Source organism: Ambystoma mexicanum, chromosome 12, assembly GCF_040938575.1.
Source record: "Ambystoma mexicanum isolate Mex_15411 chromosome 12, UKY_AmexF1_1, whole genome shotgun sequence".
In the NCBI taxonomy this organism is placed as follows: Eukaryota; Metazoa; Chordata; class Amphibia; order Caudata; family Ambystomatidae; genus Ambystoma; species Ambystoma mexicanum.
The window spans coordinates 267509699-267531151 of record NC_090936.1 but is presented as its reverse complement, the minus strand read 5'-3'; the positions used below and the strand labels follow the sequence as shown (position 1 = coordinate 267531151).

The following is a 21453-nucleotide window of genomic DNA, read 5'->3' as shown; positions in this document are numbered from 1 at the left end:
ATACCGATCAAAACACCACAAAACATCCAATATCTTTGCTGGGTGTTACCCGCCACTTCATTTAAGGAATCAATATGAACACACAATGTCAGGAAAAGCGGAAACTATCATGAAAATAGCCACAGTAAAGTGTGCTTGCCTGTGAAAACAGTAACAGCGGACACCTGTGACTGTTTCAAAAGCCTGCATTTAAACTGCAAAGTTGCACCATTAAGATCTAGTGTCTTAAATCTAAGTGACCTTTAATTAAGAGGAACATAGGTTGTAACTATTTAATCTCCATGGTTTAGAGACTGGAATCAGAATCTGCTTGATTAAAAATTGGCAGTTTTATTTTAAAGAAAATGTTATAATTGTACAGTCAATTTAGCTGAAACTCAGTCATCAAACCAGTTCCCCCCAGCTTTCCCCAACAAAAGGTATCTCTCCTGCTTCTCACCAAAGGCCAGGAACTCACATTCAGGTGTTGATTAAGAGGGGAGGAGATTTTGGGCTGCTGCTCCTGGAGGAGACAATGAACCTTCCTTTGCTGAAAGGGTATGCAGATTATAAGTGTCAACAGTGGCCTCTGCCAGAAGACGACGGCAGGGATTGCTCTTGAGCTACAAGAAACCTTTGGACGCGGGGATAGACATTTTTGTTGATTCTCAATTGACAGAAAGCATATTTTTGGAAAAGACTGACAAAGGAGTGTGCGAGTTTGTAAACATTATAAAATTACAGTATTGTTAATTATTTGTTTTTGTGCACATTTTAAAGGGACCCAGAACTCTGTGCGATGTTCTGAGAAGGCGTAGTGAAAGTTATGGTTTTGTAGCAATTGTAGTCATGTCAGAAGCATGAAACTTCATACGATTATGCCCAGATATCATTCGCACATATGTACAAAGTTGTGGACAAATCAGATGTGTCCCGGATAAAAAGTGTGAAAAATTGTCAAATCCAGACCCAAGACCTCACAGCTATGGAGTTTGGAAGAATATGTGCTCCAACAAATATGTGATCTATGTATGTCATTGTTATAAAGATTGTACACATGTAAAGATGTATTATATCAAAAATAGATTTTATGTGCAAAAGGCAAAGGGGAGGTATTCCCTGCCTCATAAACCACATCATCATGATGCCACTCTGTTTTCCCTTACAATCAAGGGAGAGAGCAGACTTTAGCCAATGGACTACCTAGGGGGTGCGCCTAGGATAATTCAGCTTACCCACCCCTTTATGAAACACATAAATAGAGACAGTTTAGGACCTAGAAAAACACACTGATCCACCCACCATCTCGAGATTGGTAAAGCTCTTTGAAGGAGATCCATCCATACTCCTTGTTCCAGACTCCAAAAACTTTGCAAGCAGAAAGGCCCATTTCCAGAGCATAGCTGAACCACTTTCAGCTGGGCCTAATTTCCAGAACCCATCCCTAAACTTAAAGGGGAAACCAAAGAGCAGCCAGGCTGTGCTGTAACTGCTTGCCTGCCAAAGAATTATCTTCATAACCAGAAGGGCAGATTAAATCCAAATGTGGCGGTGGCGTGCTGTGCAGACCAGAGAGCCATTGCAGATCCCGTCCAGTCTTGCCGTACAGTCCTGCCGTGCGGTGCGGTGTCCAGAGGGCCTTGCTGATCGCTGACCCGTCCAGTCCGGTGTGCCCAGCAGTCTGTCCCAGAAATCTTTGACCAGAATCAGAATCCCAGACGGTTCCATTCAAACATTGGTAGTGAATATCCATAGCATAGGATTGTCACTAGCCTACGTACTGTCCATAGTCATCCCTATCCAAATCAAATCTATCTCATATCCAGAACTGTATTGCTATAAATCCTTTTTGTCTTGCCTGAACTCTCTCTCGTATCCTATAGTTCTTCTGTAATAATATTGTTAAAATCATCTTTGCGCTGATATATTGCATCTGAAGAAAAACCAGCGTCTCGGCAGGTTAAAACCTGACCGGTGTAGTCCTGATCTGGTGGCTGCGCTGTAGTGTAGTTTGCATCTTACTACTCTATCTCTAGTGTAAAGAACCTTGTTTGTATTTTAAAAAGCGCATCCTTGTTTTACAATTTTGCCTCTTTCTGAAAAATAACAACCTCCATGAAAACGTTCATAACTTCTTCATACTTTATGCTAGAAACACAATTTAAGTGTCTACTTGAAGCTGCCATCCTAAGCTTTTTAATGAACTCGAACCCGCATCTCAACTTATAGTTTGTCTGCAATCGCGCTTACCGCACGCAGAAAAGTTTGCTGCAACTTTTTCGTTTGGCTAAAATCCATAATGTGTGAAATAGCTTTTCCTTGCACCCGACCTCAAAATTAAGTTTTCAACTTGCTTATCACTCTTAATCATTGCTAGTGCGTGTCTAAAAACCATTTAAAGCGGCTCCCATTAGTATTTCAACCATTTCAGTGAATTAAACCATTTTCAGTGTTTTACCCATTCATGCAAAGCCAATTTTAAAAACCATTTTTGACATGCAATCATTCCTGTTTCTCTCTCTGAGTTTGCTGGGGGAAATTGGAATTGATAGATCATATTGATTTCTACATTCCTGAAACCTGCTCTCTCCTTATATCTCTTTATAGTGCATATTGGGGGGATTGAAGAGTGTGCAGGGGGAAAGAGTAACCACATTGCTATTGATTTGAACACACACAAAAGTATTATTTCTGTGCTACATTATTTTTCCCATTCCCTTATGATTAAAGAGATAGTTTAGTGTGACATCACCCCATTGGTGATCATTATATACCCATTAAAAAAAGTGTGATATATATTGTGAAATCCATAAAATAAATATTTTAACTTTGTTAACCAGCTCGATTCCTGGTTCAGTGTGCCCAAGGGGGGAAGGCGAGGGGAGGGGGGTTTAAAAGAGAGGGGCGTGATATAAGTGGTACATCGTTCAGAAATAAAAACTTATAGACACAAATAATTAAGGGTTTCAGCTGTGCATCACATGCTAGGCATTGACTTAGGTGAAGTGCTGGGTTGAAATCACTTACACCACCCACCCAAAATGCAGATGCCACTGGGCGAGAGCCAAACACACACACACAACGAAACAGCACAACGCACCGCGCAACAAACACCAGAGGCGCAACTTCACGGCAAACCAGGCCGGGCCAACAAGACATGCTCGCTGCGCCACCCCACAGCCCAAAGCCACAGTATCTCTACACAATCCACAGTATCTATGACATCAAATGCTCTAGCCACGTTCAGTGCAATTTGAGAAGTTGGTGCGCATGTCCTATGCGAACTATACGTTAAAGATCTTTTCCCCGTATCTGAGGTTCAGAACTAAACCTATGGCGTTCGGACACTTCTGCTCCCAGGTCATCTTGGCTCTGGGTGACAACACGACCACAGTGGGTGCACACCTCTGCAGCTCCCAACCTGGCCCTCACGCACCAAGTACAATGGTTCAAACAACAGTCAACACACCTCCCGTCTGCCCCATAACTCTGTGCATAGCATCCTTTCATTCTCGATTACGGCAACGTGCGCACTAAAGTAAAGGACCTGGGTATTCTATCATCAGGCCCAGGGAGACCGCATTTGCTCGAGCAAGCAAACGTTGAACTTTTTAAATTAAAAAATAAACATCAGCTAACTGCAACCACCATTATCTAAACATGCCAACCTTATAAACAATTCATAAAAGTAAAATACAAGCCAGACTCAACCTCAATCAATATAAAACATGAAACTAAACCCCACATTTATAATGCAAGCATTTTAAAAAGATGCAACATATCAAGGATATTTTATCTAACATTATTCCAAATCAATTCTGGTTGTAGTTTCCTTAAGCCACTGCACTGCCTCACCTGGGGTTCTCTGTGCTTGTGGTCTCATTTTCAAAGAAGATCTTCAATGTAGCTGGTTTGGTTAAAATAACGCAGATATTTTTCTCCATTGCTAGTTATTTTGCTTCCTTGAAGGCTCTTCACTTTTCCACGATCTCTTGAGGGTAGTCAGGATATATGTAAAGGGCTGGCCCCCTCATACAGAATCTCTTTTTCCAAATCTTCTCTGGCACTTGATCTGGTCAAAACCATAATAACATGTCAATCTTCACCAACGACAGGTCTTCCCACACTGTATGTACAATCCAGATCTGTAGCTTCAATCAGACCTTCACCCAAAACTTCCCGTAGAGAAGCCCAAGGACCCTCTCCGTCAGGGTTTTGTCCAAATCCGGAAGGTCAGGCCAGCCCACCAAGCACAAATGAAGCTTCCTAGACAACATCTCTAGTTTCAGGTTTTGGGCTCTCATTGAAGACACCTCTCTTTGCAAGTCCTTGTACGCTCTGAAGCGCCCACTAACTTCAGAAGTTAGACCTTTAGTCCCATTTTCCACTTTCATCATCTTGTCTCCATATGGCCAACTTTAGAAGTCAGTCTAGAAAGGGAAAGGCATCATCTCTCCTACATCACCAGCCACTTTAAGGAGAAGTTTGTAGATTTCACCAACCCCAGGAGCCTCCTCAGAAACCAGGAACTGCTTCGACTTCTTGGGAATTGGGTTTTCAGGAACATCAATCTTCTTCTTATTCATGTTTTAGGGTAAAATCAATGGCAAAATCTACAAAACAGGGAGAGAGCAGAAGCTGCTGAGTTAAGCTGCTACTTGGTCAACCGACATTCTGGAATTCCAACAAAATGATATGTTGAAATATATGTGCCGGGCACAAGGCTCAAGTCTTTGTGTGCGGTGGGCCTAGGAAATTGTTTCACTCCTATATGCTGATAAAGGGCACAGATAATGGACTGCTGCTACTTTGTTACAAAAGGCTGGCACAAGGACAACGTTGAGAGAGACTGACGTGGGATTGCAGAATCTTCATGACCAAGCCAAAGCCTCCCCGAATTAACTAGGTCACATTTGCGTGCACCCTGATAAATATATACTGTGGCAAGCCAGAAGGAGGACTCGGACCAGAGGACGTTATCAAAGCGTTTTATTTAGCTTAAAAGAAAACATCTGTCTAGCCCTATTGCTAAAAGGGAGTTCCCTTCCTAACAAACTACACTAAGGTGCTTGTCAAAAGTAAAAATAACAAACATAGTCCCTCTGTCCAAAACATATCCTCTAAACTGGCCCCAACACTTAGTTGTTCACCCAGATCTCTCTCAGGGCTTCCAGGAATCCCTCCTGGTTTCAAATCCAATGCTTCTCCATAGAAAACAATGCTTCCTGGTTGAACAGTTCTTGACCATCTGTCAAAGTCCCAAAAAAAATTCTCAAGTTTTCAAAATAAAGATTCAAGTTCCTGAAAAGATCAAATGTCCAAGTTGCTTCTGTGCTCCCCTCTAATCGGTTTTACAGTTGTCTTAGTGGGCCCCTATGTCTACCTTGGGTTTTCTCTGTCCCAATATATAACTTATCTCCCAGGGTTATTGGTAACCCCTCTTGCCATAAGCCTCTTTTGGTTCTTTGTTGTTTCTGTGAGCCATTTGGCTGATTACAATATTCCTCTGTCACAATGTGTCTCTTAGCTCTCTGGGGTATGGATAACCCATTTTCCTATGTGACTCTCAACTCAAGGGGGTTTCTGTGATCCGTATGGTAGTCTACAACAATCAAGATTCTTGAATTCTCTTGGTTTTTTCTGTTTTAATGTTCCACTTATTTCGCTCAGATCTAGGCGATCCCTCAAGACCACTTAGGCTTCTTTGTCCCAATGTCTCACTAATCTCCCTGGGGTATTGGTAACCCCTCTGTCCATATGTGTCTCGTGGTTCCTGGATGTTTAGGTGAGCCGTTTGACTGACAGCAACAATTGGGTTTCTCAGGCTCCCATAACGCTTCAGGCTCCCATAACGCTTATTGGGGAGTCACACTGCCTTGCTCAACTATAAGCAACCCAGGTACCTTCTATGTGGCAAGGCATGCTGCAGTGAAGTCTGCTTGATAGCTGTGGTGTCCCCCAAGGCTTTCTGGCATCCCAGTCTGGATACAAGCAGGGTTTGCAGTCCACTCATCTCAGCGTTGCTATGTTCCTCTACTCGTTCTGAGCAGAGGCGTTAGACCTCCCACGTGGTCTGGGTTCAGCTACATTTCTCAGACACCAGGCATTTTGCGGCATCTGCATGGCAACGCTGCCTTCGCACGGCTCTGTGCCGGGTCGGCAGCGTCCCTCTCCTCCCTCCTGCTTCTCTCTGTGCCAGAGCGGCTCCGCTGTGCAGCACAGCTATACCTGTCAGTGATTACTTGCTCACATCGGAAACTTGCCTCTGGGTATGGCTTCTTCTCCATTGAAGGATTGTGCCTTTATTCTCACTCTGTGACCAAAAGGGGTGTGTTGTTAATTTGCAGCTGTCAAACCTACGGAGAGACCAGCACTGCCTTGAGTAAACATCCAAAGTTACTTTCAGTATTACTTTGAGTCCCTCAGCTGGATGTAATATCAGCTTCTCAGATTCCGGTGTATGCAGATGCTGCTTTAGTTATAGGGAGTTCCCCCATGCAAATGTGAATTTGTTTCCCCTTGACGGGAGTCACTCCCCGTGAGGTCCCACTTTCCCAAACCTGTAGGGAGGGTTTTGCTGAGCAGCTCCCCTCCCTAGCATCAAATGGCAAGGCTGGACCCCCAGAAAAAGGGACGATTCATCACAATAAACACAATTAGTTACTTATGCTGCATGTTTTTGTATTGTGAAATTACAGTGTCAATTGTGAGGGGTCATAAATGTCTATACTGGTTGATCTGGTGGTGCTCAGGCATGCACTGCAGGACCCACATGGTGTGTGTCCAGTGGCAGGGGTTTGCCCCCACAGGGTGTTAGGTCTGAGTTCGATGTCCTTATAAGAGTGCACCAGGGATAGACTCACATTTTTTCGTCTTTTTATGGCGAATCTGGGGGGTGTCCAGGCATGAGTCGCCAATGATCAATATAGGCCAAAGTTTTAAAACCTCCTTCTTGATTTTATTAGTCAGAGGAGAAAAACTGAGCACAGCTGTGATTTGTTTGCCTGATTCTTGTTGCTTGGTGTGATGTTCCAGGGCTTGTTCTCTGGGGATGTTCATAGCTCTTTCTCGGGCTTGTCTTACTAGACATTTCGGATAACTCCTCCATCTCAATTTTGTGGCTAGGGCTGCAGATTGACGGTTGTAATCTGTCAGTTGTGAGCAGTTCCTGCGATAGCGGAGGAACTGTCCAAAAGGTAGATTCTTCTTTAGACTGGCTGGATGGTAGCTCTTGTATGAGTAATGAATTTCTGTCTGTGGGTTTGTTAAAGACAGTGCTCATGATGGTCTCATTCCTGATCTCCAATGTTAGGTCAAGGAAATAGGAAATGCACTGTACTTTTGCTATGGGATTCGGAGAATCTCAAAAAGGGATTTTGATTGTTGAGCCATATCATGAAGGAAGAGAGGTCTATTTCATTGCCTGCTAAGATCAGAAGCACATCGTCAATGTATCTTGACCACAGTTTTATTCTGATCAGCCAGGGGTTGTTCGGGTCATAGATCTTTTCTTCCTCGAAATTCGCCACTTATAAATTTGCGAGGCTTGGAGCGAACGTGGCGCCCATTGCTGTGCCAGATACTTGTTCGTAGTACATGTTGTTGTAAATGAAGAAATTCTTAGTTAGTGCAATCTCTGCTAATTGCATCACAAAAGTGACCGGGATCTCCATAGGGGGTTCTTTCTCTTGTAAGATCTTTTCTACAACTCTCAACGTCGCCGTCTGGGGAATTTTTGTATAGAGTGACTCGATGTCTAGAGTCACTAGTAGATCACTGGACGAGTCAAAGGGCAGTTCTTGAATGAGTTCAATGACTGCAGTTGTATCTTTGAGATATGATCTCAATTTGGTCACTTCTGGTTTGAGAAAGAAATCCACATATTGGGACAGTGGTTCCAGAATGGAACCTATTCCAGAGACAATTGGTCTTCCTGGTGGATTAGTGATTCCTTCATGTACTTTAGGGAGTGCATAGAGGGCTGGCTTCCTTGGGGTCTTGGGGTTAAGAAAGTCATATTCTTTGTTTGTGATGAGTTCTTCAGCACTGGCTACTTCCAGAATGGGCAAAATCAGTTGTCTAATAGATTCTGTTGGATCTGAACCAAGTCGTCTATAACTTGATGTGTCCTGCAGGAGACTTTGGACCATCAGGTTGTATGCTGGGGTGTCCATGATGACTGTCGCTCCACCTTTATCTGCAGGTTTTATGGTGATCGATTCATTATTTGCTAATGATTGAAGTGCTATTCTGTTCTTCTTAGAGAAGTTCTTATAGCCAGGGACTAGATCTGCTTCTAGTTGCTCAAGTTTTTTCAGTAGAGCTTTTTCAAATGTGATAGATTCAGGAGAGATACCGTTCGGTGGAGGGTAAAAGGTGGATTTGCCTCGTAGATTAGTGGCTCCCTTTTCTCCTGTGGTAGTAATGGAGCCAAAATATAGTTTTAACCGGATTTTTCTCACCAATTGGGCCACTTCAGTACGAGTCTGAAAAGGATCATTAGAAGGGAAAACTAAGAGAAAAAATTGATTGAAAAATTAATTGAAAAAGCTTTCGAAGAACAGTCCATCACGCTTCGCTTGTTTTTTACACTTTGCACCTGCTTAATAGAGAAAACCCATTAAAAAATGTTGTTTTTCTTTTCATCTAAGAAGCAGCAAACGCATGACCCAGCATGGTCTAATACGTGTTTTATAGCACGACACTGTGCATGAACATTTGCTTGTGAATTAAACTAGAGACATGTCTGCTCCCTTGCAACTCTCTCTTTTAACAAAGAAACTGTGTGTTTCGTAAGTGTGAACACTGAACTGGGTAACTCACAGTAGGAAATCCCAAAATGGTCCTCCTTGTTAAATATATTCAGTTTATTTAATAGCAACAAAAATAATGCATTTGGGCTTTGGCAATGTGAGTTATACCAACTTTTAGGAAACAGTCACAATCAGCAAGCTTCACCTTTTTACAAGCTTGCATACGCCCATTCGATTCCTGCCAACCATAGCATCTCAATGATATGCCTTGTTGTTGGTCTCCCTTGGCTTTAAACAATGTTTGTACAGCACTTTAAGCTTTGGCAATACTTGTACCCCTCTTGGCTTGAGCAATGCTTGTTTCATTCTTGGCTTGGGCAATGCTCATTTCCTAGAACTCACAATTCTCAACGTTCAGTCACTTAACTTCAGTGCTACATTATTTCCAACTGTTCACAATGGACTTCATTTAACCTTTACCTCAGAATCACTTTTAAGCACGCGCAACCAGTATCATCTGTTTTCTGCAGTATTTGTATTCAATTAACTTGATTCAGAGTGTTTTACTCTTACGCGAGTGCTATTAAAGATGTTAATTCATACGTGAGTGCTACTTTTGTGGCTTTCCATTGTCCGACAATCAACGATCGGTTTGAAACTACTTTCACTCACACGCAAGTGATTCTGTTTGGTCACAGGTGCTTGCCTTTGTTCATATGAAGGGATCAGAACGCTCGGTAACACTCACCGGCTTCTGTCTTGCTTCCTTCGTGTGTTATAGGACCTTAAACTGCTTCTGGCTTTGTTTGAACATACACACTTCTCTGGTGAAGGCGTCATCGTTCCCACCATGCAGTTAAGGAGCTTGTCTCGCTCCTGGGACCCTCGACTGTACACCAATATTCAGCCACGGTTGTCGGCACGCTTCTTGCTGAGCAATCTCTGCAATCAGGTTCACATGAAAAAGCAATTTCCCTTCACGCCTTCTGCTGTGCAACCTGTGCACTTCAGATTTAGGGGGACGAAGGCCCTCTCAGGACGGGCAGCTGAAATCTGCTTGGTAAAAAAGTCCTGGCATTCCTTCTTTCCACCCACTTCTGCTTGGACTGCCAACAATGTGCACTCCTCATGCTACAGCAACTACATCTACATTTAATGGTCTGCATGTGAAGGGGCCATTAAGCCTCTGCTTCCCTCACGTGTGAGTCATTATGACTAACAAGCTGACTGCTCCTGCAACATTGATCTTGGGCACTCTTCCTCATTCCAGTAGTTATGGGATTTGTAGTCTTCAAGGACAAAATTATGTTTTCTTGTCAGCTTTCTATTTTTAAATACTGATTTCCTGCTCTTAAATGCATTTAAGGAAGAACCACAAGAGTTTACTTGAAAAGGAGAAAGAAGTTTGTCCAAACCATTGTTTATAAGTTTCCTTTTACTGTACACCACTGGAAGTAAGGGGGATTCTTAACCTCAGAAGTCTCAAACGGTCTTTACTGCCCTATGATGTTTAGAGAGTTCCCACCCGCTTTACCCACATCAAAAGGCTTAATGTGTGGTTCAGATACATCATAACGACAATTAGCCATTACATAACTTGGCACCTGAAAAGGTTTCTTCCCTTTTAAAGACAAATACTGTGTTTCATCCCACGGGATCTCCTTACCACCCTGGGTCTGGTCTCCTCTGAGGTGATCCTCCCACAGTACACCACCCCAAGGTCAAGATCAGTAAGCGTCTGCCTTTCCTTGACCACCAGGGAGGAGACTTTAGGCAGGGTTTTGGTGAGGGGTCCGCAGGATTCATCACACAATACAGCAATCTGAAGTTGCTCTTTTCGAAGCTAAAGTCCTGGATTTCTGGCTCAATTTACCTTGAATTCTGGTACTTGCACACTCATGCAATTATGAATAAAAATAAAAGTAAAAATAATTTACAGGAATACACATTAGTACGAGTTACAAAAGATTGGACCTGTACAACATCACTTAGGACATTTCCTTCGCCATGTTCTGTCATAGGTTTGTGTGAAGAAACAAGTGGTGTAAGAAGAAAGTGTGCAGACTCTCTCAATATGGCTATATTTAAGACTCGCTAAAATGCATTGTCTGCGCAGTTATCGTGCATGCATGGTACTACTGTGAAAGAAGAGAAACATTTGGCAATTTATGTTAAGAGGCCAGGTTCTTTTGTCAGATCGACAGCAATTTGTGGTGATATGCAAAGATCTGGGTTTAAATTGCAGACACATTTCCTAAGTCTAGTAGGGCTGACTTAACTTTTTAGATTCCAGAGATTGGTCAAACGTGTACTGTGGAGTTTAATTAAGGTGATGATGCGTATTAATAGTAACTTTGGGCGTTCCTTGCAGGACTTTGGTAGTACTGGACATTATTAGGTTCTGTTGCTACTGTGTTACCCATCCAAATCATCTTCAGTTCATGTGTCATCTCCTGGTCCCTTGCAGTGTCCACAATATACATTCCCGTGAGTTTGGAAAATGGGTGGCGGCTTGAGAAGAGCTTATCAGTTTTAAGTAAGAATTTCTTTTCTTTTCCTGACAGAATATTACATTCTTTACAGTCATTGCATTTCTTTTAATGAAAAGTCAATTTTGGGAGTGATGGTCTTACTTCACCTTAACAGAACCAGTGGGCCCAATATATGCTTAACAGTAATTTGAAAAAGAAAAAGCAAAGGTAGAAATATGGAGCATCTGTCACAAACTGGCATCTGAGGCCCCTGGTTCTGCATGCTTGGCATCTCTCTAATTCTCCATGTGCCTCTCACACCCTCTACTCCCTCTCTTTCCTGTTGTCACTGTTTCTGTATATCTCTCGGAGGTAGTGCCTCTGTAACTCATGTATTTCGACCACTCTACCCACTTGATATCTTCAGCTCTCCCCGCACTCCTCCATCTTGTGCCTTTCTGTCCCGAATATCGTATTATATTTCGGCAGCAAATCTATAACATTCTATAAAGAGTGTCATATTTCTGCTTTAAACCCTTAAGAGCCATCCACATCCTCTGCATGCCATGTTGCAGAATACATGTCCTTGGGGCACCTGCTATAATTTCACACACCGCACTGCCACCGTTATTGCACCAGGGGCTAAGCTGTTAAAGAAAAGATGCATGGTATAGATGCATCAATAAAATCACATTTTTTTGTGCGCATCAGAAAAACAATGTCAGCAATTTCTTGAGCGGAAAAATACAAAAACATTGCTAAATGCAGTTATTTTTAACAGTGGAAAATCACCATCAAAATTCATAAAGTAAACAACTCTTACCAAACTATTTCCTTAAATAGACAGAAAGCCCCTGTGTACAAGTTACTCACCCTCTTGACGACTCCTCTTGTCCTTTATCTTTCTGCGTTTGTATCCACTGTTCCAACTGCTGCATGGAATTGGTTCGCTGTATAATTCGGACTGGTTCACCATGGGAGGGAATGCCCCGCTGATTATCACCACTGCCAAAGTCCACAAAGCGACCATCCGGGACAGTAGGCTCTGGACCATTTGCTTGCTGGATCCGATAGAGTCCTGCTTGCATGGAATTCTCATAGTCAGAGGGCAAAGACTGCACCCTTACACTGTTAATTTTGGTGAGGGGCCTATCCTGCCCATCTTTCTGAAATCCATACTTTTCAGCTTCTAAGGCTTTCTTTTCTTCAATTTTGGTTACTTCTTTGTTTTTGTGGTTATTCTGTACCTCTGGCTTAATCAGCAACTTGTGATTCAAAATGTTATTTCTTTCTTGAGGTGGTGAATTTTCCGATTTTATCCTGTCCACTCTGAAACAGAATAGACATCATAATTCTTGGTAAACACATGTTTATGTAATAAAGTTAATCAAACATGGGGCATTCGAGTACAGTCTGCCTGATGGAAAAGGTACAGACATTATGTAAGGTTAACCTTGATACACTCTCAAGAGAAATAGAGTATGTTACCTAGCCCAGTCTTTCGGCTACGAACATCAAGTCCTTTGCATTTCTTTTACTCATGAATTAATTAGGTACACAACCTCACACTAATTCACAGAAGAAGAAAGAAAATCACTATTCATTTATTCATTATACAAACTGAGCTAAAGACAATATTCTTCGCAAATCATTTCATTTAAAAACGTATCTCCAAAAGGTGAACAAAAGGTGCATTTAGTGTTAGAGGCAGAAAAGTACAAGTGTTTCAAAGTGCATTGCAAGACCTTATTTTTTCAGAGAAAACGTAGACAACGAAGCCATTATACAGATATGGTACAACCATTATACATTGTCAACCATTCCATCCTCATACAAAGGCTCCACAATACCCTTGGTATATCAGAAACAGGCACTGGACTGGCTGACATCCTTCCTTACTGACTGCTCTTCCCAAGTCATCTTGGGCACCTTCTCATCTCCTACTTCCTCCTCCACCCGTGGTGTCCCCCAGGGTTTTACCCTCTCCCCTTCCCCTTGGCACTTTAACATCTACCTTGCTCTGCTTGCACGCCTCATCTCCTCCTTCAACTTCCAGTGTTACGCGGACGACACACAGCTCTTTTTCAAACTTCCTGCTGACCCTCTTGCACTCACCATCATCTTGGACTTCCTATCTGACACTCCTCCAACGATCTCTGCCTCAATGCCTGTGATACTGAGATCCTTCCCACTGGGAGCATTGCTCCCTCCTCCTTCCCTTCACTCTGGCCGTCCTCCTTGGACTCTCCCCCTGCTGCTGCTGCTTCTTCTGAAGCCAGAAACCTTGGAGTCATCTTCGACTCCTCGCTCTCCTTCCTCCCTCACATGCTGGACATTGCCAAGAAGTCCCACTTTCAGCTCCTTCTCAAAGGAATTCTCTCCTTTCTCACTTTACCCCAGAGGCTCAATGTTACCCGAGTCCTGGTTCTCTCTAGGCTTGACTATTAGAATAGCCTCCGCCTGAATCTACCTTCTTCCACTCTGTGACCTCTCCAGCTAATCCAGAATAGGGCAGTGAGATGTATCCTTGGCCTTAATCCCAGGAATCACATCTCTCCTACCCTAAAAATTCTTCATTGGTTCCAGGTTGCTGCACAGATTAAATTCAGATCCCTCTGTATCATCCACAAGGCTGCCTTGGTCCGGGGACCACACTATCTTCAACCATATCTTCTAAATATTCTCCCTCTAGACCACTTTCTCTGGCACCCCAAAAAGCGTTTTGCTAAACAGAGGGTAGGTGGTTGATTGCTTTCCTCAGCTGGCTCTCTCCTATGGAACAGCCTCCCCCTGCGCCTTGAGCAGGACTTTCTTAAATTCCGGAAGCTCCTCAAGACCTTCCTCTTCACCTTCACTTTCACCTTCCCTTCTTCTCTTCTCTTCTCTGCTAATCCCGCAGTTGCTGTGAGTGGTCTCTGCAGCCCTTATGCATCCTAGGTGCCCCGGTCCTCCCACACCCAATCGGCCCAGCTCCTGTCTTCCGTCAGCACTTGCCCTGGCACACACTGCACCCTGGAGGATCGCACCCCACAGCACTTACTTCCTCTGGCCTTCTACTTGCTGCACCTGCACGTTCCGAACACTCACAAGGCATAGTAGGTTTGTCCTTCACTCCTTTTTCCTCCAATGAACTTATCATTTATTGTGTTATGTAATTTATTTCAGTCCCTTGTCCCCCCCCCCCCTTTCACCCTGTGGGAGCTTGAAACCGGCACTTTACTTGCTGTATAAGCACCTAAAAACCAGACATAAATAAAATGCTTTTTTTTTTTTTTACTTTGGTAGCCAAATGCAACCTGTGACGGCAACAGAGCTTCTGGCAGTTGAGAACACTGGCCCAGCTCGACGAGTGTGCTCATATGAAAATTTACCACAGGGACATCAGAATGTGAGACAGGGAAATATGTGCCTTTTCATGGCAGCTGTGAAGCAGGAGAAGAGGGATGCCGAGCGGGCACAGCAGGAAGCAATTGAGAGGCAAGATCTGTACAAATCCTCATGTATGAAAAGAGACAATGAGGAAGAGCGGAACAAGCATAGCCCCAAGCCAATAAATGGTAACAATGAAGATAGCAATCAAAACTTGAACAAGTCTCCATATAAGGGATGTCAACATGGGGGAAGTTGGAACAAGTGTACCTGGAGTCAGTAAAGTATGACCAGTGAAGGAGTACAACTGTGTTATACTTAAAGAGTACACCAATCGGTCTAGAGTTTGTGACCAGAAAAGACATTTTGAAAAGGGTGCGTGGCAGGAGAGTATACCGTGTCACTAGCATATTGATGCAGCCAGTCTAGTAATTTATTACTGTTGCTTGACATTTCTTTACTGGACTTCTGTAATAAAGTAAATAAGTGTTATTGAGTGTCTAAACTGCAATTTTGGTGCAGCCAGTCTAGCCATTTCTGACTTTGGTGTAGAATTATTTTATTGGGCATCACCTAGGGTAAAAGAAAACCTGATAAGTTACCAAGTGTCTAGACTGGCCTATATTGTGAAGCCAGTTTGGACATGTTTTCGTACTGTGGCATTGCATTTGAAAAGGCATAGCATACCATTAATTAAACCATTAAGTCTCCTGTGCACTGTTGGAGACTTGCATGTACTGCATTTTTTATTAGATTCACCCTCCAATACCCATTTCAAACTGCCTGGCTTTTTATTTTCTGCAGAACATGTGCTTTATAATGCACCATTTTAAACCATTATGCCAACATTTCTGTCACAGTGAGGGCATTCCCAAATCCCCTTTGGCTGGATTGAGCTGCCTCGCTACGTTTGGTCCTTGGTCGTTCTGGCTAATCTGTAGGAAATGTTTATGCCCAGTGGTATCAGAGAAGACCGGACTCAGCTGAGGTAAGCAAAAGACTTTTACTATGGGGTAATAGCAGAAAAGGCTGTTACATCCATTCCCTTCATTACTTGTCCAGGAGTTTTCTTCAGCCTCCACCCAGAAACCAGTAAGGGTAGGTGAAGGTTCTTCTGTACTCTCTTTGATCACTGGTAAAAGGAGCCTTCTCCGTTCCCACCCTCCTCCTGTAACAAAGGAAGTAGTTGTGACACAATATATCCATGTGGTCTGTTCTTACACAGGTAGGGCTTGCAGTGGACCAATCCCTGCCTGCCTTTCCCAGTGATCCTTTCTGTCCTTTAGTGAGACAGACTCGGCTCCCTTTATCTCCCAACCCTGCTACATGGTTGGGCTGCCATGACACCTTCCTCTTTTTACACGCTGCTTCTCCAGGTCCTGCTCTCTTCACCTCCCAATGGGTAAGTCTGGGTGGGTGGCTAGGGGTCCCATGGTGTGTATGTTCCCGTCTGGATTAATTCTTTGGGTTGTAACGCTGATGGCTTGTTTGTGGGTTTTGATGGGGTACTTGGCAGTGCAGAGAGTTTCCCCCGAAGCTCTGCTTTTCCTTTCCTTGACTACAGCTTCTCCGGTCCTTAGGATGGCATCTACGGCGCTGATCCTGCTATCTCCTGCGGTGTCCGTGCAGGGCGCATCTCCTCCAGGTTTGGTCCCAAGAGCGATGTCTTTGCCACCACCTCTGCTGTCTCCTGCAATGTCCATGTAGGACACGGCTCCTCTGGATTTGGGTGCAATGGTGAGGTCTTTGGCGTTGTCTCCATTGTCTGCTGCAGTGTCTGTGTAGGACGCGTCTCCTCTGGGTATTGGGTCTGGCGGCTCTGTTATCAACTCCTCATATGCCCCTCCAATTAAAAAAATAAATAAAATAAATCACCTGCCGCAACTCGGTGAGCGACTGACTGGTGGATGGTACGAATGTGAGTGTGCACGGTTGGGCTCCGGCTAAAGGCCTTACTGACATTATCCCAAAGAGTATCCCTACCTATGAACCAAAACTAAAGATCAGTCTGTGTCTCGTCATCAAACGTAGGCAAACTATCCTTGTGTTCAAAACATATGCGACCCCCACACTAAAAAAGAACAACAAAACGTGCAAGGTAAATGTCTACGTTTTAAATTCAGCAAAAAGCGTCCAACAACCAAATATGTAAATCCAACAAAACAGTCCTTGTATCCAGGGATGGTTCCTTAACCCTGAACTGTTTCAGGTAGAGTATTGAAAGTATTCAGTTCAACCAATAGTTCTTTAAGAGTGGTAGAAATTTCTATTTCACACACTTCCTTGGTATGATGAAGCGTCTTTTCCAAACAACAGTGGTTTAATAATGGCGACGTGTCTCTTGGTAACTTAAGAAACTATATTTTAACACTTTCTTAGAGATGATGACAAAACAGTCTTTTCCAAACATTGGCTCCCAATAGTAGTAGAAATGTCTCTTTTATATAACACCTCCTTAAGAATGGCAAAGAATATCTTTTCAAAGCAGTGGTGGTTTTATAAGAATGGCGCAAAGGGTCTCTTCTACTCAGCAATTTACTAAGGAAGGACTCCTGGTATTCTCTCATGCAAGGAGCCCCCTTCACAATGTCTTTCCTTTCAAACAACTTATAAAGATGGCCTGCTGCTATACTCTCCTCCCAGGAACCCTTTTCAAAATGTATTTTCGGTTCACCAACTCTAGACGGATTACCCGGTGTACTGCCCTGCCAGATATCCCCTTCTGGGTTTGCTAGTTCCTCTGGTATACTCTACTGCCAGGTATCTTTCTCCCAAAGGCTTTTTGCCTGATGCACTTATTTCACCAGGTCTTCTAACAATCTTTTCTCCAAGTATAACACAGTTTTACTCCTTCACAGGACATACTCTATGACTCTGGTATCATTTGTTTCAACCCCCCCCCCCACATTGCCATCCCTAATATGGAGACTTGTTCACGTTTTGATTGCCATCTTCATTGTTAGCATTCATCTGTTAGCATTCATCAGCTTGTGGCAATGTTTGTTCCGATCTTTCCCATCGTGACTTTTCATATATATCACGATTTGTACAGATCTTGCTTCTCAATTGCTTCATTAAAGTGAATTTGCTCATGACAACATTTACTCCGGCTTTCCACATATCGACATCTCATATTTGAGGACTTGTGTAAATACAGTCTTTCTACGTCACTTGTTTGATGTTTAAAGTAAGTTTCCAATTGTGCCTGTCTGTACACCCCAGGGCTCCTAATGCTCTTGGGCAGACTCAATGGTGTTTGGCTGGCGTGTCCAACCAGTGACTTAGAGCTGCAGCGTTGTCCGTGCCTCAGGGAAGCATTCCCCGCTTTTCAGATGCTTTCGCGTTTCTCCCGTCAGCGTCTGTCGTCCACTGGTGAAACTTCTGCCTTTCACCGTGACCGCAACCTCAACAGCCTCTGTATTGCTGCCGGTCTTCAAACGGTCCTTCTGCGCCACCCACTGCTTCTCCTGGTCTCACGCCGCCTAGGAGAGAAGTGCCTGCTTTCCTCCACTAAATTCGCTGGTGTGTATCTGCTTTTGGTTCTGCTTCCTGGTGCACCCGCTCTGCATCTCTCTTCTCGTGCTTCACAGCTGCCATGAAAACAGTTTGTAATTTCCCACACAGCTGATTGGTTTTAGGTTTTTCGTCACATCAAAACCAACATTAACAGAAAAGGTTAAGTGAGCATTATGTACATATGAAAATGTAAATGGCATCCTGCCTAGGGCGTTTGGCAAGAAGGGCTTTTAGGGTTTTACCACTAGAAAGATTGGTATAATGACAACATGCCCTCAGGAAGTTATGTATAATAGGGTCATCCTCAAGATGAATGGAAGAATACTGCGTCCCTCCTGATGGGGTCACCATATCTCCCCAAAAGCCATAATACCAACCCCAGAGTAAGAATCAGGCAACGACTGCCATCCCCAGGCCACATGGGAGGAGATTTTAGGCTGGGGTTTAGTGATTAATCCACAGGATTCATTACACCACATAAGGGGCAAGCCCATTAAGATGTGTTCTTACGTGGCTGGTGGCGGCCTTTGTGCAGTCAAACAAGGAAATGTTTCTTTACTGTAGCATTGCATGTTTTACTGCCATTGAGGGCAAAGTCAACAAGAGTATTCTTACATGGCTGTGTGCGATTTGGGCAAGCATTTGTGCAGCCAACAATAACATGTTTTACTGTGGCAGAAGATCTTTACTGGCATTAAGAGCAAAGCCAAAAAGAGAATGTTTGTACACAGTGACAATGCCATATACTGGCAGAGCCAGCATGAACATGTTTTCTTATGGATGCATTACTGTGTGGAATATTACTGGCCATGTACAGAAATAGCTAGTACATTTGGGTAGCCAGAACCAGGCACAGCCGCCTTGTTTCTACGCTAGGTGAAAGATTTTAACTTTTGTTAAAATGCATATTTATATTTTTCACCTAGTGCATTGTGTGGCGTGCCTCTGCAGCAGCACAATAATGCGTATTGCGCACGCGTGATCGTCCAGGCCGAAACGGAGTGTTGCGCAGCCCATACTTTGTTACCAAGCTTGGGGTGGGGAGGGTTCCCTCAGCATGGCTCTTTGGGTGGGGGGGCAGATGAGGGGGGCACCCCCACATTTTGTGTCACGCCAATGTCCTGAGCAAGAAACCGTTATTTTGTAATGTGCACTCACAAACAAGGATTGCACAATAAGGATAGCATAACTGGAACTCCAGCAATTAACTTTTATCAATGGTCAAAGGAGTTAATTTGAATCCTAGCCAGACAGAGGTCTTCAACCTTTGGCTTGCAAGACGTTTTGGGCAACAAATACCATAAGGCCTAGGCACCGTAACCAAAGGTGAGGGATCATGGGGGCGGTGAGGTCACAGTCCAGAATCTAAAGACTGTCAGATTTCAGACCTCTGTCCTAAAACCTTACACTTGCTGAACTTAAGCAGCAGTTTGGCACGTTCCAGGTATTAACTACCATAAAGCAAAGTCCTGCTTAAAAAGTCCTGTTAATGGGGTACGTGTCACGGGTGCCCGTTGTCGCCCCTCATTCTCTGGTCATTGACCCTTTGGCCAGGGTGGTTCAAAAAAGGCATTAAACCATGTCCCTGCAGATGGGAGGGGAAAGACATTGTATTTCCCTTTAGGCTGACAAAGTGCTTCTCTATGCGAGTGGCCCGGTTATGGCAACGGTTGGCGAGTTTGGGAAACTCTCCGGGTTGGAGGTTATTAACTCCAAATCTGTGATTTATACCTTGCCGTGGGAAGGGAGTTTGTGTAGTATGGGATACAGATTTCTGAGGGGGGGGTTCGATATTTGGGTATAGGAATCAGCGCTGATTGAGACTGGGTGTACTGACAGAATGTTGATAAGGTTGTGGCCGCCTTTGATGGACGAGCAGACTTCTGGGTACGATTTCCACTCTTGCTGTTGGGGCAAGCGGCGCTGGTGAAGATGATTATATTCCCCCTCCCGTATGGTCATACTGGCGCCTGTCTTCCGGCCGTTCATAGGAGTATGTCCAGATAACTGGGGAAAAGGGGTGACCCAAAAATAGCACTTACCACCTTGAAACTACCAGCAGGTAAGGGGGGAATAGGGCACCAGATTTTAGGTCCTATTATTGTATTGCAACACATGGTGGACTGGTATGTCCGCCAAGATAGAGACCGTCTCACCGAATGAATCATGGCCGAGTCAGCAACTTTAAGGGTGATGGAGCTGCTAGAGGAGGCTTGGGCGTCCCTTGACCCCGGACTGCACCATAATACGACTTGGTGGAGAGCCAACACAGTTCTAGGACAAAGGTTTCCCTTCATGGCTGAGCTCCCTCTCTGACTGGTAGCAGACTGGGGCGTGCATCCCAGCGGCTGGATAGGAGCACTGTTGCGCATGCTGGCCCAAGGGGATTTGGTTGGGGATATCTACAAAGTGGATAAGGCCATTACCTTTGTGGAATTTAGGTCTGCTAGCCCGAATGTGTGGCTTAATTTTCTGGAATTTGCAACCCAAATGACATATTGGAGGGTGGGGGTGGGGGATTCCCCAGACATGCCGCACACACACTGGTTGAAAGAGGTGATGGTGCGGGTAGCAGAGGGCATAGAAATGTCTCTGAATTATACACGGTGGATCGAGCCGAACTGGATATTAAGGCAATGGGCCTGACGGAAAAATGGGAGAGGCCGCAGGGGAGCCATTTTCGGATGGTGAATGCAAAAGGGCTCTTGGACATGCAAAGCAGGTTTCAAGGAATGCACACTTTCAGTGGATTCATTAAAAAATTGTGAGGCAGGATAATGTGACTGTGCGAAAGGTGAATAAAAGGGCGCCTAGCACGGACCCATCCGGTTGGAGATACCGAGGTACTAGGGGAACGTTTCTGCACATGTGGTGGGACTGTGATTGGGTAAAGGGGGTTTGTGCAGAGATGTCGGATATAGTTGACATTGCGATCCAACTCAGATGCAGCACTGTATATTGGTGTCGAGTCCCATTCGGAAGGAACTGCGACGCAGGGCTATTTTCTGTGTGGTATCATTGGGTCTTATTTTTGCCGCGAGGGCGGCCCAGGGAGCTAGGTAAATGGGTGCAGGTTGAAATGGATATTGTTTCAAGGATGCATGAAACGGGAGATGAAGAGACACGCTACATGGTGTGGCATGAGGTTTGGGACAAGATAGAAGCACAACCAGATCTGCATCTACCATAGATCAGCTGGAGGCTTGGACTTGAAGCACTAGACACAAGGTGATCACAAGGTTTAGTGGACCATACACACAGCCTCACTTCCTGCTGCCTGCCCCCCAGATGGGAGCAAGATACACCATGCAAGCGAATGTAGTGAGTGCACTCATCCCTTCATGTAGGGTGTCGGGTGCCAGGGG

General features: G+C 44.2%; 1 protein-coding gene across 16 annotated transcripts in view; it reads right to left on the bottom strand.

Moving 5' to 3' along the window:
- Nucleotides 1-21453, bottom strand: part of PLEKHA5 (pleckstrin homology domain containing A5) — a 1790419-nt gene that overhangs the window by 610079 nt on the left and 1158887 nt on the right. For all 16 annotated transcript variants that reach the window (XM_069628398.1, XM_069628397.1, XM_069628399.1 and 13 more), the window contains one exon: nt 12077-12532. In XM_069628398.1, the coding sequence (XP_069484499.1) occupies nt 12077-12532 (456 nt within the window). The remainder of the gene's footprint in view (nt 1-12076; nt 12533-21453) is intronic.